Source organism: Rhincodon typus, chromosome 3 (assembly GCF_021869965.1).
Source record: "Rhincodon typus isolate 14 chromosome 3, sRhiTyp1.1, whole genome shotgun sequence".
Classification (NCBI taxonomy): domain Eukaryota; kingdom Metazoa; phylum Chordata; class Chondrichthyes; order Orectolobiformes; family Rhincodontidae; genus Rhincodon; species Rhincodon typus.
In genome coordinates this window covers 68,837,685-68,858,030 of record NC_063334.1, presented here as the reverse complement: position 1 = coordinate 68,858,030, position 20,346 = coordinate 68,837,685, and the positions used below count along the sequence as shown (strand labels likewise).

The window sequence follows — 20,346 nt, the reverse complement described above, 5'->3', positions numbered from 1 at the left end:
AATGGATAGTCGGAGTCATTTTCCCAGGGTATAAATGTGGATTACTCAGGGACATAGAGTTAAGGTAAAAGGGGGAAAGTTTAAAGGAGATGTGGAAAGGCATTTTTTTTTATGTGGCTGTAAATGCTTGCAATGTGCTGCCACAGGAGTTGGTAGAAGCAAATACAGTAGCAACATTTAAGAGGTGTCTTGATAGATACATGAATGGGCAGGCAATAGAGGGATTTAGACCCCATAACAATAAAATATTTTTAGTTTAGAAAGGCATCCTGTGTCGGCGCAGGCAGGATGGGCCAAAGAGCCTGTTCCTGTCATGTACTTTGCTCTTTGAAAGGTTAGGCAGACCACTGGAGTTTAGAAGAATAAGAGGTGTCTTGATTGAAATATGCAAGGTCCTTAAGGGTCTTGACTGGATAGATGTGGAGTGATTGTTTCCTAATAGAAAAATTTAAAATCTAGGGAATCTAGAACAAGGGGTCCTGATTTAAAAATAAGGGGTTACCAACTTAGAACAGAGATAAGGTACTTTTTTTCCCCCAAAGTTGAGAGTTTTTTGATCTCTGTTCCTGAAAAAGACAGTGGACACAACAATTTTGTATATTTTTAAGGCAGATCTGGATAAATTCTTAAAGAGGAAAGGAATAAAAGATAATCAGGTGTAGGCATAAAAGTGGATTTGATCTTACAATCAGCTCAACCCTGATGTTATTAAATGGCAGTGTAGGCTCAAGTGTTAAATGGTCTACTGCTGCTTCATGTTCATATGCATGTTTGCAAAACTGGCAAACATGCAAATTGGCCACCCCTTGCACAATTTTCTTCTCCATTGACTTGAATGAAAGAGCTTCCAATCTACAGCTGCTCATTCTGCACCTTCCAAAGTTGATTTCTACCCACTATAATTTAGAAGGTATGCTGACCTCTTTTTGGTAGTGCAATGTGATTTGGTTAAAAATAGTGCATAAAAAAGATACCTTTTTAGATGGATTATTTTGTTTTCTCCGTCTGCTTAAGCCACCAGGCCTATTCCACTAAACCTACATTAACATTTGGTTTGTAAATATTTATGAATGGATTTAATGTTATACCTGATTTGTAAACCTAAGATTTGTGGAACAGCTAGCATTTGTTAAGTTCTCCAAGTTGCAACGTTTTAAAATTTTAGATCACAAAAGAAGTGATGTGTGACAAATTAAATAGGACTAGTAAAGTGTTTCTGCGGCTTTTACTTTAAAATGTGGATGCTTGCCATGTTTTTAGTAACTGAAACACAGAATGGATTTCTAAATTTTATTTTAATGCCTAATATGAACTGTGCAAATTTGCATTCGAGATAGGGCTGCAGTCTAATTTGTTCTACAAAATGGAAGAATACAAAGTTGGTTTGAAGATGACCCACAGCCATTTTGTAAAATTTCTGGCATATGTGCTGCTACAATCACAATATTATTAAACCACAGAGGTAATAGTTTGGAAATTATTTTCCTAATTGAAGAATTACAAACTTGATACTTATAACAGACTCATAGCAATGAAAAAAACTTAATTAAACTTAACAATATTAGCCTCCCTAATATATGCATTTAAAAAATGGTCCTCAAGTCCATTTGCAACCAGGTAGAAAGAGTTATTTTAGTAAAATTTGAGCTAAACTAATTCTTATTCTCTGACATTGCAAACCTTTTTATTTGATTTAATTGCTACTTATATTTTTTTAAACAGCACAATTACTACTCTGCACAGAGACAAAAGCAAAAATCCTTAGATACAAAAAGCCTTTTGCTAATGCAAAGAGTTTGAGTTACAGTTGTACAGTGTAGCTACCGCACTAACTGTTTTGATATGTTTTCCTTCAGGTTTGGTAGCCGGTGCTACAATTTTATTAATTTTAGGACTTGCAGAGTATTCGTTATTCTCATTGTTACTTCCTGGCTGTACATCTTCTGCTACTAAGTGTGCTGTTCAGATGCAGTGATACTTGCAATGCACGTTCAGTTGCTTTTTCCTTCACTGTGGCACCAATACACAGTGGAAATTGACAGCTGTAGATATAATTTGAATCCTTTGTCTCATTAGTGTCCTATATGAAAAGTGGAGCCCAAATATCTTCAGTTAATATTCTTGACCCTGGGGACAGTGAAGTTGGCAGGTTCAGCATGAGTTAAATTTTTATTTATCCACAGCAGAAATAATACATCATAAATTCAGGTTTACCTAATCTGCCCTGATGTGTCTAGCCATGTTTAGTGCATTTGGGACACTGAAATACCCTTTTACATTTAAAGCCTTTTTTTTTAATTTAACAGATAATATTTTCTCTAAAGTTAAAAAGTATGACTTGTTTCTGGAATTGTAGTACTTTTCTAAATTTAAAATGGTCTATCTAAATTAAAAAAAAGGTCAGATTATTTTTATTCTGCCTTACATCTCTCCAGGCAGCAAACATGTAGTTTTGATCTTATATAGCTGCTTCTCTGTATTTTTGTAAGAAAGATATGCATTCTTTTACTGGTATGTTGGGTATCTTAATGGATCAGAATGATAAAGGCCTCTTTGTAGTGATCACCAATATGGCTTTTTAATGCTTTTTAATCCACTTATGGCATTGTTGGCTGGGCCAACATTTATTGCCTATCTGTGGTTGCCCTCAAGAAAGTAGAAGTGAGAGCTGCCTTGAACTACTGCAGTTCACGATGCTGTTGTTCCTAGATCATCTAACAATAAAAGGGCCCATCTAATAACTTCAGTATCTATCCCCTTCTATGCTTGATTGAAAGAGGGAAGAACTTCTAGAGGCAAAAATATATTAAAAGAGATTCAGTATGGATTCTAAAAAGCTTTGCCTATTATAACAGAATTTTTTTGAAGTGAAGAATAGAGTAGACTGGGATTACGTAGTAAATGTTACATACTTGGATTTTAAAAGGACAATAAACAGGACCACCGTGTGGAAGGTACATGACTAAAGTTATGATTGAGATAAATAAATGAATGGCTAACAAATTGAATGGAAAAAAAAGGCCAAGAGAAGAGTTGATTGTAGTTGGTAAGTTTGGAGGAGTAAAAAAGCAATATTCCATAAATGTCAATTATAAATTCAATTATAATCTGAATTAGTATTTGGATGTGGGGGGAAGATAACGCAATCAAAATTAGTAAATGATACCAAACTGTAAATAAGAAAGAAAAAAATCCATCATGATACTAGAAGGTATTAGAAAACTTGGACATTATTATTTTAATTTTAATTATTTTTAAAGTCATTAAATATGAGATGGTACAATTTGATAAGAAAAGTCGAAACGCCCCCTAAACCTTAGCAAATGAACAGAAAACAGAATGGTTTAGAAGAACAAAAAATCGAAGCATACAAATTAATAAATCATTAAATGCAGTATTACAGATCAGCAAAACATTTAAAAATACTGACTAAGCTTTAATATTGACTCATCCTAAAAGGATGCTAAACTTGTATACCACATTATTCAGGCTGTGCCTAGAGGACCTGCACAGTTCTGGTCTCCATGCTTTAAAAAGGGCACAAAAACTGGAGAGGACCTACAAAAAAAAAATTAGAAGGATTAAAACCAGAACTGAGAAAATATGGCTACTAGAATGATTGAACAGGTTGAAGCTTTTTTCTTCAGAGAAGAGAAGATTTAGAGGTCTGTAAATTTTTAAGTGGGCTTGACAAGATAAATATAGAGAGAATTTCTATTAGTAAAGAATTCAAAATTAGATCCATAAATAATTACTAATAAATCCAACAAGGAGACATCTCTTTACTCAGTTTGATGCTGCCAGACCTACTGAGTTTCTCCTGCATTTTGTTTTTATTATAACACTGAAAGATCTTTACCTGAACTTCTAAATTATATTATAAACTAAGATCCTTAGATTGGCACAGAGTTCCTTCTTTGCTCTGTAGTCTTGCCACATCCAGTCATGAATGATGGGGGCAATTAAAAACCTAGTAGGAGGAGGAGGCTCCACAAATATCCCCATCCTCAATGAAAGGGATGTCCAGCACATCACTGTAAAGTATTTATGTATAAAGTGCTGAGTGGATGATCCATCTTGGCTCCTCTTAAAATTTTTATCATCGCAGATGCTAATCTTCACCAGATTTGATTCACTCCTTGCCTTATAAAAAACAGCTGAAGACACTGGATGCTGTAAAAGCTTTGGGTCCTAATAGTATTCCAACAGCAGTACTGAAGTCCTATGCTCCTGAACCACCTGTGTCCCTAGCTAAGCTTCCAGCAAAGCTACAACACTGGCATCTACCCAGTAATACAAAAAAAATGCCTAGATCTGTCCTATCCACAAAAAGCAGGGTTAATCCGATCCTGCTGATTAGCGCCCAATTAGTTTATGCTTTGTCAACAACATGTGATGGAGGAGTTTGTTGACAGTGCTATCAAGCAGCACTTACACAGGATTAACCACACTGAGCCTCAGTTGGATTCTGCCAGGCCTGCTTAGTTGCTGATCCAACACCGGCAAAGCAGTTGAATTCATGTCTGGAAGTGTGAGTCAACCTTGATATTTAATGTTCCCAGCTGATGATGTTACTGGATAAATCAAATCCCAGTCTGAAAATTGGTTTCTGAAGAAGGGTCTCAATCCAAAATGTCAGCTTTCCTGCTCCTCTGATGCTGCTTGGCCTGCTGTGTTCATCCAGCTCTACACCTTGTTATCTCTGTAAATTGGTTTGATCACATTTTTTATTTGGTCAGGCCGTATGGAGGCAGTGGTTAGCCCTGTGCCTCATAGCGCCAGGGACCCGGGTTCGATTCCATCCTTGGGTGACTGTCTGTGTCGAGTTTACATGTTCTCCCTGTGCCTGTGTGGATTTCTGTTGGGTGCTTGGTTTCCACCCATAGTCCAAAGATGTGGAGGCTAGGTGGATCAGCTGTGTCAAATTGCCTCATCATGTCCAGGGATGTGCAGGCTAGGTGGATTAGTCATGGTAAATGCGGGGATTGTGGGGATAAGATTGGGGGGTGGGTCTAGGCGGGTGCTTCTTAGAGGGTTTGTGCAGACTCGATGGGCCAAATGGTCTATTTTGGCACTGTAGGGATTCTATTGTCAAAGTGGACTCCACTGAAACACAAGCTTGTAAAGATGTAAATTTGGATTCAACGATAAAACAAGTGTATTACACAAGTGAAACGAAGATAAAATGGAATAAACCAAACCGTTTGCATATAATACAAATTTAAAGGTTTCAAAACACAAGATAAAATTTAATCCCAACAATACTTTTGTACACGTACCAGGGAGAATTTCCTTTTCTGCCTTCCCACCTTCAATATGCTAGAGTTACCATTGACCAGAAACTAAACTGGACCAGCCTCATAATACTGTGGGTGCAAGAGCAGGTCAGAGGCTAGGAATCCTGCATTTAGAAACTGACCTTCTGACTCCCCAAAGCCTGTCCACCATCTAGAAGGCACAAGTCAGGAATATAAGAGAATGCTGCCCATTATGTTGGATGAGTGTAGCTACAACTACATTCAAGAAGCTTGACACAGTTTGAACCTAACCTCATTTGTACCTCATCCAGCACTTTAAACATTCACTTCCTCCACCCCAGATGTAAGCAGCACATCTATAAATTACACTGCAGGAACTCACCAAGTCTCCTTCTGTAGGACTTCTGAAACCTACGTAGGCAAGGGCAGCAGATGCATCAGAATAATACCACTTGCAAGTTCTCTTCCAAGCTGGATGCAATCTAACTTGCATAAGAAGCAATAAACTATATTATTGCTTCTTCACTATCATTGAATCAAAACTCTGGAACTCTCTGCATAACAACACTAGGAATACCGATACCAGGTGGACTGCTGTGCTCAAAAAATGTTTTATCACAGGTTCTGAAGGATAATTAGGGATGGGCAACCTTGCCAGCCAGATGCCCACATCACAAGATTACATTCACCAAGTAAAAACTGCAGTGAGGTGATGACCATATTCTTAATGTGTGTGGGATTTGAACATTTTATTCTCAGAATAGAGATCATATCTGCAATAGGTAATCTAACAATTTACAAAAAGAATTGAACTATCTTGTCCCTTATATTTAGCAGACATGAAAATAGGTACTATGGTATGCTTTTACACACCTTATTAAGTCTCTCACTGTGGCACCACTGAGTTTTCATTTATAACAATTTACCAATTTGTAATTCTGTGTATTTAATTTGTATTTGCTATTCTTCCATAAAATGACACACGAAAGCATAGTTGTCATTGTTAAACAGAGTTTGTTTTAATAGATTTTGTATGTTCTTTAGCTATTGACTTGAAGAATGGTTCTGGAGAACTGTACAAGGGAGCAGCACAGCATCGGGCTGACACTGTCTTTACAGTCTCTGATGAAGATTTCATTCAAGTAGTATCAGGGAAACTTAATCCCCAAAAGGTAACTAAACCTTATACCAACGCACAATTTTGATTTTTCCCTTTTCCCCCAATGTGTAAGACAATGTAATTTTATCCAAATTGCAGGAGGGAAGTTGACATGTAAATCTTGAAGGTCTGTTGCAGTGGAAATTCTGAAGATTTTTCAAGCTTACTGTTTAAAGATAGGAAACAAATAGGCTGGAGCCTCCTGTATGAAAGAATTTAAAAGCTTTTCTTGCTTGAGCTGAATTAAAGTAGCTGATTGACAGCCCCTGCAATATACAGCCTTCTATCCTACTGGAAGAATCCTTGAATAATTTCACTGGAGACCATCTTCTAGTCTCAACTCACCTGGCTTGCTAATGTCTTTTAGGCAAGAAAATCTGATATCCTTACCTGTTTGGGCTAAATACAATTCCAGATTCAGAGATGTCGTTCACTTTTTACTTTGTTCTGAAGTGGGCTAGCAAGCTACTTAGTTCAAGAACTGTTGGGGATGGCCTACAAATGATGGTCAGTAAGTGATACCACATCCCATGGAGGAATAAATAAAAGAAAAACCACCAACATCCAAGGTCAGCTTACTTGAAAAGGCCGTTTCTGTATTTTTGAAATGGACCATTTGCAACTCTGTTTCCAAGTTTCATTATTATTTTTTGCACTACCTCAATCAGAAAGAACACTAGATACCCATTTCACTGATCAGTAAGATTAATGTCATTGCTGAAGTATTTACAATTTATTGCAATAACAATAGCAATAGAAAAAAAAAACTTCTGGCAAAGTTTGTGGAGCCATCCAGTCAACTAAATTATATATATATGCATTGAATGTTTAGATTTCATAAATTCCTTGAAGATATTTATCAACTTCTTTTGGTAGGGCTGGATGGAGGATATGTCAGTGAACCTTATTAAAGCATTCACTGTTTCATAGTCAACATGGACAAACCTTTCAAAACTTGAAGAAAGTACTTTGAAAATACATTTCAAATGTATGTTTCACATTTTATTCTTTGCATCACTGGAAGCAGCAGCCTGGAAATGTCCATGAGCAAGTTCTGCATTTTCAGGTCATCTTTATATGTGAAATAAATTAGTATCTAAAGATTAATGCATTGTACATACTCAAATCACCAAGTCAAAACTGGGTATAAAAATTTTAAAAGATTTTGATTGATGTAGGCTGGTCATTTTTTATTTGCTATTTTCTGCCTTCAGAATTCTCAAGATAATTGAATGTTTGAATATGCTAGAAATCGGAATGAAAAGCAAAGAGCTGGAGAAACTAGCGGCATCTGTTGGAAAAGAAACAGAGCTAATATTTCAAGTTCCAGAGAAGCATCATATTAGACTTGAAACGTTAACTGTTTCTGTTTTGCAGGTACTGTCATACCTGCTGAATTTCTCCAGCACTTTTTTGACATATCTTCAGCATTTGCAAGAATTGTTTTCTCTATGTGCCCTATTTCATTTTCAAACAAGTATGAGTAATTAGCAATAAGGAACAGAAACTACAAATCACGATAGATGCAAATTTGGTGATCATCCTAAGGTATGATGGTACAATATTTTTGCTGATGCACAGAAAACTCCAAAAGATGCTTGAGAGAGGAAATCAGGCAAATTTCAACTATAGAATTAAGTAGAGTCTACAAAGATAGTTGACTGATCTTGAGGTAATTAAGATAGCAATCGAATATGCAGATAAAATTCTTTGGATGTCTAGAAGCATCTCACAGTAGTGAAACATGTTTGGAATCACTTTGAGAACTTCCTGCTCTTTGAATAATGTTGCCTTTTAACTTCTACCTAAATCACCATTACAGGTGTAGTAATTCTTGGTTTTCCATTTCATCTGAAGGATGGGAATTCTACAGTGTACTTCATTATTGCATTGGAATGTCAGCCTATGTTGCTGTGACAGTCATAGCATGTGTGCTGACTCCATTCAGACTCCTGTGTTAGCTTCATGCTGCCTATTCCATGATCAAATTACAGTATCATATATTCAAATGAACTGGTATTTGCTTGTCAAACAGTTAAATTTCTAATCCTGGTTGAAATTATTAATTAAAACTATCCTAATGTGATCACCTACAACTTTCAGTAAAGTATTCGGTTTTATTCACCAGTGATTGTGAAGAGATGTGAATTTCCAATCATATGGGAGATTTTTGGAAATCAGACATAGATGCTTTTTCCTGAGTGAAGTTGGTAACGACTGGCACGAGATCCAGATGAAAAGCAAGGTTGAGAGGAGTTACCCAAATTATTAATGTAATTCTGTTTACTAGAACTAGAGATTGTGTTCAGCCTATAAATCATTTTTAAAGGACAAGGATATCATTCATTTCACCTATCTTACTTTTTTGAACTAATTGGAGTCATTTGTATATTTAATCAAATTATTATTAAATGTTAATTAGGCTGAAACTGTAAAATGACATATATTTCTAAAGAAGGGTCTAGGCCCGAAACGTCAGCCTTCCTGCTCCTCTGATGCTGCTTGGCCTGCTGTGTTCATCCAGCTCTACATCTTGTTATCCCCTATATTCATCATTACTGGTTCCCCACCAATCTTCACCACTGCAACTGCCAGCTGTCAAACAGAATGGGCTTGTAGAATGTTTCACCTTACGGGTTTTGAATCTTGAGTCACTCCTCGTCTGAGGCTTCAGGTCATTGTTATAGACAGAATTAGGCTCTGATTAAGTAGCTTTCACCCAAACGTATGGTGAATATCAACAGTCCTAAGGTCTCAAACTGGATTGAGGAAAAATAACTTGTCTGTTTGAGAGCTTGACAAATCCTCGTCACATCGCAACCTCCAGTAAGTGAGACTGGCAGAGACCCCAGGAAATGAAGTGGCTGTGTCCCCTTTCACTAGCCCCAGGAGAACACAGTGCAGAAGTTAGAGACCTAGAATTATGGATTCAACAATTTTTACAACTGAGAAACAGCCAAAATTGAAGATTAAAATGGGGAGATCAAACTATGTTACTTTTCTGGTATTAGAAGAGATATTCATTTTCTATTTTGCATGATTTGGATTATGCTTGAATCTTTATTTTGTTTGTTTACAGGCTTTCTTTGCAGGCAAGCTGAAAGTTACAGGGAACATCATGCTTAGCCAGAAACTTGAAATGATCCTCAAAGATCATGCAAAACTATGAGAGAAGATGATCATAATTTCAGAGTACAGAAGTTTTGATCATGGAATCAACTCAAAAGCTTTGAGCCAACATCATAAAAATTGCTACTGTTTAAAATTATATGATTTTTAAAATTTTGTTCGTTATATAGCTAACCAAAATAATCTTAATTGCAAGCTATCTTTTATTTCTATGGTGTAACATTATGACCAAAAATCTCTATCTTCATCACAGTACCTTTTGCCTTAGCCTGGAATGTATCATTGTTGTTTACTTTTAGACCATAAATGTCAACCCGTTCTTTAATGCTCATGATTGTAATTATCTTTTTTTAAAATAACAGCTTTGTTATCCAAAATGTCCCATACAAACACTAATTCAACCATGTGGGCATACGTTCCCTTGAAAACATTGCCATTCTTGAGGAGTGGATATTCTAAGAAGGTTATTGATTTATATCAAAATTTGTGCCAGATGCTGAATTTGAATACTCAGAATGCATTTATTGTTAGTTGAAGTGTTGCTTTTATATTTTAGATAATTTTGTAATTTGGAGAGAAAAATTGCTGCTGCCTGCGTGTCTGTCTTCTCACTTTCCAATTAGCAGATTAAACCTAGTCATCTTTCTCTTTGCATGTTAAAGTTCATGGATAATTTCAGAGGTTGGTTATTTTCCTGATGTGAATGTACAAGTTGAAACTTGCATATACTAAATTCATTGGGAATAAATAAATGATACAGTCTTAATAAAGTTCACACATCAAGGACTGCTTGTAATTGTTTAATTGACAGACCCAATATGACAATATCCTTCCAAATTCATGACTGCATGAGCATCCAGCCAGTGAATAGCATGATTGTTGATACATTGTAAAAATGTTATCCATTGAATTTTTAGCACGATTTCTGTTTTATATCATGTGGGTAAAAACAAATTTGGTACTTTTTTTTTCCACAGATTAGGTCACAACAGGTAAAAGTAGATGAAATTTTGACAGGTTCGAACTGCGTGGTATCATTTTAACATTGAGCCCTTCTACCAGAGAACCATCAAAAAACTAATTGATCTTGATTTTGATTGGGGTGATGATGCATTCTACAGTGCAAAGTCAGAAGTCACACGACACCAGGTCGAGGTCCAATAGGTTTATTTGAAAGCACAAGCTTTTGGAGCATAGCCCTTTTGTCAGGTGAAGTGAAAATGCAAACAGAAGCAATTGCTGTTTCAATCAAGACAACAGGTTTATTCTACAAATGTACCTAGGGGAAACAGCATTCTGAGAGACTGCTTTCCTTATAGTAATTTAAGTCACACATGTACATCTCAGTCTCATTGGTTGCATAGGCCTGTCATGATCATAAGGTTACAGGATATGTTTGATGATTACAGGGATTAACGCAACCCAGTCAGGTTTTTAGTTAATGCCTAGAAAGGCTATACACTCCTCTCAAGCTGTGCATTCCTCAGTGCTGGGTCTCTTTGTCCTCCTCATGGAGTCCCTGACACTGTGCATTCCACAGTCGTGGTATCCTTTGTATTTCAGACAGCACCCCATCCACCCCTAGATAGGCCAGTCGTCTTGTCCCCATGTTAAATGATCCTTTTGACTCTGCAGTATTGATGGGGTTCCTCTTCTCATTGTGTTGCAGAGGGGTTTCCCCTGACCCATCTATTACTATAGCCCTTCACTAGATTATCATGGTTCTAACATTTGCAAATATTCCAATCATGATGTCCTTTTGTGTGTGTTAGGGTGATTATCTTCCTATTCTGCTTACTGTAGCTAGCTTGATTCCAATGTTAAATAATTCGATTGCAATATTCACACTTCCATTGTCAGCTTGTTCAGCTGTGTGACATGTTTATTTAACTATTAATTTCTGTTTACTCTTCCTATTACACCAGGGCAACCAAGATTTCTGGGTTACTCTGAATGCTGTAGAGTTGTGTCTCAACAATTTCCTTCTCCCTTCCCAGCAGATTCCCAATCTAGAAGCCAGTCTTCCAGGCACAACAATCTCTCGAGGCAGCTACATCCTGGAGGTGGGGGTGGTTGGGGTGCTAAAAGTGTGCAACCGGCAGTGCAGGCACTCTCTCATTATCGAGTGACAGCTTAGAATTTTAGCCTCAAATTCCTCACATGGGACATGAACACCTTGACCGTTGCAAGAATGCTACCATTTGAACCATAACTTTGCTTTAAATATTTTAAACATTTAGCTTATTCGGTGATTAAGCTTTAAACTTCCTCCCAATTTTTTTTGTGCAAATGGTTTGATAAATTTCTATAAGCAGCTTGGCTGTGAAATTTCACTTTGTGGTATTAGTGCTCAGGTAATGAGAACAATGGTACAAGGTCTGTTCCGTGATGATTTCTAGTCCAGTTGTGCTGATTACCACATTTTTAAGGGTAATGATGTGCCTGGTTTGTACGTACAGTGCACCTCAGCATGCATTGCTGATTTGGTGCCTGTCCTGCCATTTTAGAACATGAACATTATTACGTTTCTTCCTTACACAGATGTAGCTGAAATTGTTCAGAGAGGGAGGCTGTAGTGTAGTTTTACTGTCACTGTACCAGTAATCATCTTGGTTACACCTCGCAGTTTTCTGCAAGGATTCTATTCCATTCTGTCTCCATTGTGTCTGTTCTGATAATGCCACCTCCTCTTTGGGCTGCCTCTGACATAATTTTTCTACAACTGAGATTCTCCCCATTGTTGTAAAAGTGCCTTCAGCCTTGTCAGACTCATCACCCACACTTCTTCTCCACTCCTTCCCAGAACAATGACAGAACTCCCCTTGACTTACTTCTCATCCCAGCAATCTCTGCATTCAAAGGATCGTACTCCACCATTTCTGCCACCTCCAGCAGGAAGACACCACCAAAAACCACTTCCCCTTCATGGTCAGCATTCCGTACGGACTGTTCTCTTGATGACACCCTGGTCCACTCCTCCATCATTCCTAACATTTCCTCATTCTCCCTCGGCACCTTCCCATGCAATTGCCGATTCACTTCCTCCCTCCCTGTCCAAGGCCCTAAACATACCTTTCAGTGAAACAGTTTAACTATGACTTCTTTCAATTAAGTTCTCTACTTTTCTGCTCACAGTATGCCCTTCTTTACATTGGTGAGTTCAAACACAGACTAAGCAACCATTGCAAAGAACACACAGTCTGTCTATAGAAATGACGCTGACCTCCCAATTGCTTGCCATTTCAACAAACCATTTTGAATTCATGCTAACCTCTGCCCGGGCCTGCTGCAGTTTTCCATTGAAGCACAATGTAAGCACCTCCTCGTTTTCTACTTAGACACGTTAGAGCCTCAAGCTCTCAATGCTGAACTAAATAACTTCAGTGTCCGTTTTTCTTATATCCTAACCGCCTCCCACCACAAACTTATCTTGTTTGTATCTTCTTTACTTTGTGAAATCCAATTCGCTCCCTTTCACACTTTACATCAATTTGCATTTTTTTTCTTTCCCCACTACTACCAATCTCTGTCTTTTGTACTAGGCCTCCTCCTCCTCTGTAAATGTAAAAAAAAATCCAACATCTTTCAGTTCAGAGGAAGTCACGCTGAACTTGAAACAATTCTCTCTCCACATATGCTGCCAGAACTGTTGAATTTCTTCAACATTGTTTTCATTTTTCCCCAATTTCTAGCATCTGCAGTATTTTTGCTTTCATCACTTAAACATATGACCATGATCCCTGATCAACATTTCTGTCTTGAGCCTGTGGCAGTGCTCCACTTCCTTGAATGGTTGCCATTGCCTATCCCCTTTCATCCCTTTAAGTAACTCTCCCCAATCTATTAAGTCCAACTCATACCTCATATCTTCATAGTTTCCTTCATTAAGATTCAGTACCCTAGTCTCCAAATCAACTACCTCACTTTCCATCTTGATAAAAAAATTTCTATCATGTTATGGTCGCTCTTCCCCAAGGGGTTTCGCACAGCTGGATTGGCAATGATTCTCTTCTCATCACACAGCACCCAGTCTAAGATGGCCTGCTTTCTAGTTGGTACCTTCACATATTGGCCAAGAAAACCATCCTGGAATTCCTCCTCTACAGCATTGTGGCTAATTTGATTTGCTCAATCTGTGTGCAGATTAAAATTAACCATGATCACCAATATTCCCTTATCACATGCATCTCTAATTTTCTGTTGAATGCCATTCTCGACATCACCACTGCAGTTTGGGGTCTATATATGATACCCACCAATGTGTTTTTCCCCTTGGTATTACTCAACTCTACCCATACAGAATCCACATTGTCAGAGCTAATGTCCTTTCTCATTATTATGTTATTTTTTTCTTTAACCAACAATGCCACTCCACTACCTTTTCCTTTTTGCCTGACCTTCCTAAATATTGAATACCCCGGCACATTTAGTTCCCATCCTTGGTCATCCTGCAGCCATGTCTCCGTAATCTCAATTATATCATACCCATTTACATCTATCTGCGCAGTTAGTTTATCCACTTAATGATCAGAGCATTTGCAATAAAGGCATGAAGCCTTCAAGCTTTTTCACCTACTTATATTGTTATCAACTTTTCTCCTTCCCTGACATACAAATATTCATTCCTTTGCTTGCCTAACTATGTTTCTCTCTCTGGGCTCTGAATCCACCTATCTACCAACTCCTTTACCCCCCCTTGCCCCTTACCCATGGTCTTCAGCATGCATACCATATTTCATAGTTACTACTACATAGTTACTACTAATGTTGATTCTGCTTTCTATCCAGAGTCATTACCAGATCTGCTGAGTTTCTCCTGCAATTTCCTTTTTTTGTGCCAGAAGATCATTGTCTCTTGCTGAAGATAATGTTGTTGCAGTACTGTCTTTATATAGTCCTGCATTTTTGCATGAAACATTTACCCACTTTTACTTTAAAAGAAGCAATGTATCTGTCTTAACCATTCAATACAGTAAAGTACCACATATGCCAATAATCTTCTGTTCAAAGAAACTTTTCTTTTCTAGTCCTGAATCCTCATTGCTAACACTTTGAGTGAAAAAGAATTTTACATACGAACAAAGAACAGGAGTAGACCATTCAGCCCCTCGAGCTCACTCCATCATTTATATATGACCGTGATTCATCTGATTGCTCCCACAAATCTACATTCCTACATAACCCGATGACGTTTTACGCCTTTGATTACCAAGAATTAGTCCACCACTGCCATCAAAATATTCCAAACTTGCTTTTCAAGAGAGGAGTTCCAATGACTCATGATTCTGAGAAAATATTTTGCCTCATCTCTTGTTTTAAATGGGTGACCTCTTATTTTTAAACAGTGATCTCCTAGTTCAAGATTTTCCCGTAAGAGGAACTATCCTCTCCACATCTATGCTGTCAAGATCTATCAGGATTTTCTGTCAATCAAATCACCTCTTTTGTACAACCTTTGGTCATAAGCCAAGCCACCTATTCCAAGCAAAAACAGAAATTGCTGAGAAAGCTCAGCAGGTCTGGCAGCATCTTTGGAGAGAAATCAGTGTTAATGTTTTGGGTTGAGTGACCCTTCCTCAGAACACATTCCAATATTAGTCTGGTTATGCTTTTCTCAACTATTTCAAACATATTTAAATCCTTTCTCAAATGCTCCAGATGTGGTCTCACTAGTGTCCTGTATAAATGAAATAAAAACAGAAGATGCTGGAGAATCATAGCAGTTCTGAAGAAGTCATTTCAGACTTGAAAAATTATCTTTTTCTTGCTCCAAGGATGTTGCCAGACCTGCTGTGTTTCTCCAGCATTTTCAGTTTTTGTTTCAGATTTCCAGCATCCACAGTATTTTGCTTTTATTATAACATCCCTGCTTTTGTATTCAATTCCCCCTACAATTATGACAGACATTAAGCTAACCGACTAACAGATTCTTGCTTTCTGCCTCCCTTTTTGAACAAACGACTTCTATTTGAATCTTCCAGTCTAGTAGGAAGTTGCATGAACGTAATTTTGGAAAATTAAACTTAATGCATCAACTACCTCATCTGTTGCTTCTTTTAAGACCATAAGAAATAAGAACAGGCCTTATGGCCCAATGAACCAGCTCCGTCATTCAATAGGATCAGGATTGATCCGACATTCCTCACACTCACTTTCTTGCCTTTTCCCTGTAACCCATGATTCCACTACTGGTCAAGATTCTATCTATCTCAGCCTCATATTCTCCAGGAGGGTGAGGTGATGGCCTCGTAGTATTATCACTGGACTGTTAATCCAGAGACCCGGATAATGTTCCGGGGACCGGGATTTGAACCCCACCATGGCAGATGGTGGAATTTGAATTAAAAAATATCAGGAATTAAGAAACTAATAATGACATGAATCCATTGTTGATTGTCAGGAAAAACCCATCTGGTTCAATAATATCCTTTAGGGAAGGAAACTGCCATCCTTACCTGATCTAGCCTACATGTGACTCCAGACCCACAGCGATGTGTTTCACTCTTAACTTATGGGCAATTAATGCTGCCTAACCAGCGACACCCTCAGCCTGTGAATAAATAAAGAAAAAACTAACACAGAAGGACTCTGCCCCATAGGTCTCTCTGGCAAGAAGTTCCAAAATTCACAACTCTCCGAAAGAAATTCCTCCTCAACTCAGTCTTAAATTGGCTTGAGACTATGTCCTTTGGTTCTAGATTATTTCATGAGGGGAACCATCCTCTCAGCCTTTGCCTTGCCATGCCCCTTAAGAATCCTGTATGTTTCAATGAGGTCACCTCTCATTCCTCTAAATTCCAATGAGCAGAGTCCCAACCTGTTTAGCCTTTGATCAATGAACAATCTTTCCATATTAGGGACCATCCTAGTGAACCTTCTCTCAAATGCATCCAATAGAATAATATCTTTCCATAAACAAGGCTGCAGGTTTTCAAGACTCTAGAATGAAGTCTGTCAGAAGCCAGCACTTTGTTTGCTTTCATCTCCAGAAATTTACTCAGTACCACTTCTTTGATTATACTTTTCCTGATTTACTCCCTCTTTTCCATTTCCCAATTTACCACTATTTCTCGGATGTTATTTGTGCTGTCAATACTGAAGACGGATGCAAAATGCCTGTTCAATTCATATGCCATCTCTCTAATTCCAATTATTAATTCTCCAGACTCCCTTTCTGTAGGATCAGCACTCACTTTATTATTTTTTAAGTATTTATGGCAACTCTTACAATCTGTTCTTTGTTTCAGGGGAGCTTTCTTTTGTATTCTAAAATTCTCTCCTACATTTTTTTTCTTTTTAAAATATTTTATCCAATCTTCTGACATCCCATCAGCCTTTGCACAATTATATACATTATTCTTTTAGATTGATGTCATCTTTAACCTTTCTAGTTAGCAATAGGGTGAGTTTCTCGGGGGTTTTCTATCTTGTTGGAATGTACCTATTCTGTGCAGTTTGGAATATCCCCTTAAATGTCTACCACTGCTTATCTATTGACCTATCCTTCAGCCTGATTTGCTAATTCACTGCTTTCATACCCTCATAATTGCCCTTCCTTAATTAAAAAAAAATTCTCGGACCCACTCTTCTCTCCCTTAAACTGGGTGTAAAATTAAATTGTATTATTGGCCAGTACAATACAGTAGTATTTTCACTATGAGATCATTAATTAATCCATAGCTCATTGCATTACACCAAGTTTATTAAAGCCTGTTCCCCCGTTGGCTGCAAGACATGATTTCTAAGAAATTATCCCAAAATTGTTCTACAAACTCATCAGCTAGATAACCTGTGTTCATTTGATTTTTCCAGATTAATGCAGGTTAAAATCTTGCATGATTACTGCTATGCCTTTCTGACAAGATCATGTTATTTCGTCCTATTTGCTTTATACTACTAAATGGTTATTGTTAGAAACATGTGCTCCACTCCCGTGCGTTACTTCTTGCCATTATTTTTTCTCATCTCTGCTCAAATAATTCCTACACTCTGGCTTCCTGATGTTAGGACATCCCTCTCTTTTGTGTTAATACCATTGTTAGCCAACAGAGACATGTCTCTACCTTTTCCTGATGCTTTTCCGTCCTAAATGTCCTATACCTTTAAATATTCAGGTACCAATCCCTCATCCTGCAGCTACGTCACTGTAATTGTTATCAGATTATTTTTTTTTATTTGTACTCTCAGTTCATCTGTTTTGTTTGCAATATATATTCAGACACAATGTTTAGCTGTACTATTTTATTCTTTTTATCATTTAGCTTTCTCTGTTGATTTACTGTATTTCTTTCTGTAAATGTCTTTTTATCATTTCCCACTGAAATACCTCCCTCTTTTGCCTTGTCTCTACTCTTCAATTTGACACATCTTCTCATATTTAGTCTGTTGCTCCCCCCCCCACTATTTAATTTAAAATATGCTCTACTTCCCCAGTTATGTAGCTCAAAAGAACATCAGCCCAGCATGGTTCAGGTGGTGACTGTCCCAATGGTCCAGATCCCACTTCCCCAGTGCCCAATGAACTGAAACCCGCTTCTTGCACATCTGTCTTTGAGCCACATTTTCATCTCTCCAATCTAATTTGCCGCATGTCAATTTGCATTTACCACACTATTAATCCAGAAATTGAGTTTCTGATTCTTAATTTGGCACCTTGACCTTTATTCTGATTAGGCAGAATCTTCTTTGTCTATGTTTTTGGTACTTACATGGGCCATGGCAACTGGGTTTTCCCTTCCGACAGTATATTCCTTCCCAGCCTTCAGCATGTGCTCCAAACCCTGGGCACTAGGCAAAGAACAGAGCCAAATACATGTTTGGTCATTGCTGCATGAACTTGTAAGTATTTATGTAGCCATGGTGAATTATTTTCAGAAAGCGCAGTCTGAGAATCACAGTTCTTAGGGGCTAATAGAAATTTGTTTATATTGGGAGAATTTTATACGTGAACAAAGTAAACAGTTATGCATTTGTCTTTCAGTTTAGGTCAAAGCTTATTTTCATTTGATTAGGGAAAACACTAAAAGCTTGCAGAAAGCTCTTTTTGTTTCAGTTTGGCAGGTTTTGTAGAACTCTTGGTTGAAGCTAGATGTGTGAAATAGTTGCTTCTGACAAAAGGAGATGGTTTAAAACTGCTAAGAAATAGGTTACTTCAATGTCAGGAGTTAACTTTTAATGCTCTACACCAGAGGTGTATGATTAAAACCCTGAAGGGTTGTTTGAAGCTGAGAAAGTCTAAGTTTGGGCATATGAAGATTCTAGGAAACGGCAATCAAATTCTCAAGACTGGAAGTCAAAGTAGGTCAAACCCTATGTGTGATGGTGAAGAGAATTCTCTCTCCCTCTCTTTCTCTTTCTTCACTGTAATGGAGTTTGGATTAATAGGATTATATTTTACCATGTGTTTTGGAATCTTTAAACTTATGTTTTATGTAAATAGCTTGATTTATTCTTGTTTTTATTTCTTTTGCTAATATATTTCTGTTTTGGTGTTAAAACCCAATCTGTGGTATTCTATGTTTATGTTTCAGTAAACAATCACCTCATTAAAACAAGTAAAAACTAACAAAATATGAACTATCAAGCCAGATTTCAGTCTGGGATCTGATATTGTCCAGTAATAGGTAGAGGTAAACTCGCCATAGTCCAAGTGGACCACAGGGCTTCCCTTTCATTTGACTGAGATGACTGTTGATGAGTTTAAAATAACAGTCACCATGACTCAGGTGAGGGACAAAGTTGAAAAGACAGGACATTCAAGTTAATCTCAGCTAATAATATCATCATAACAATTGGCCACTCCTGGCAGCATTTGAATTCACTAGATTTAAGAGGAATCTGCATCTCTGTTTTTAAAGCAATAGGTATGTGATTGTTCTGAATTTAAAATAACTGTTGTGGTGAAGTTATTGTATGGAAATATGAAGATGACTTTGCATGCTGCCAAGAGTTTTTTGAAAGTGGAAGGCATAGCAGTATAGATTAGTTAAAATATTTGACTAAACCTAAACTTAGAGATTTTGTAGATAAATTGAAAGTAGAAATAAAAGCAGGATCTTGCATTGAAATGGCTTAAATGTTACAAGAGGAGTATGCTGGTTTGTTTCCTGATTAGATCTCAGGCTCATAAAATTGAAGAGGAAGAAACAGGGAGATGATTTGTAAATTTAGTTATTGTATACAATTTTCAAAATTGTAACTAAAATGAATGAATGTATCGAGAATGATGCTGATATGTTTGGCCTATCTTCCTAATAGAAATGCAACAAACAAATTTGAAATTGAGGAAAGTTATGTCAAATAGCCTACTTAGAAATTGAATCCAAAACGGTATCCGAATGTTATTATTTGAAAGACAAAAGGATTCATGAGAAAAGGGGGACCACCTCAAATACCAGTCAATGAGGAATGGGCAGTGGGTCATCAGATAGTGGTTCCTTCTGAATATCGTCATTAAATTTTTCAAATGGATCATAAAATTCCAATGGTAGTTCCCTTAGGTTTTAGGAAAACACAGGATAAAATACTAAAACATTTTTATCGGTCAGGATTACAAAAAGATGTGGTTGAATTTTGCCAGACATGACATATATGTCAGGTAGTGGAGAAATCTCAACCTTCAATTAATCTGTGTCTTTAATTGCAATACCAGCTTTAGATAAATCATTTCACAAGGTCCTAATAGATAGTGTAGGACCCCTAGCCAAAACCAGGAATGGGAATCAGCATCCTTTAATGACTATAGTTATTTCCATGTCATTTCCTGAAATAGTGCCTTGCAGGAAGAGATGGAATATCCAA

General features: G+C 37.3%; 1 protein-coding gene across 4 annotated transcripts in view; it reads left to right on the top strand.

Annotated features, from left to right (window-relative positions):
- hsd17b4 (hydroxysteroid (17-beta) dehydrogenase 4) overlaps positions 1-10,330 on the top strand; it is a 104,015-nt gene extending 93,685 nt beyond the window's left edge. For 2 of the 4 annotated variants that reach the window (XM_048620632.1, XM_048620623.1), the window contains one exon: positions 6,303-6,424. In XM_048620632.1, coding sequence (XP_048476589.1) covers positions 6,303-6,314 — 12 coding nt within the window. In that variant the 3' untranslated portion in view covers positions 6,315-6,424. Of the gene's footprint in view, positions 1-6,302; positions 6,431-7,631; positions 7,795-9,496 lie in introns of those variants that run through there. The other 2 variants (XR_007266160.1, XM_048620616.1) reach the window with 2 other exon arrangements.
- Positions 10,331-20,346: the final 10,016 nt, after the last annotated feature.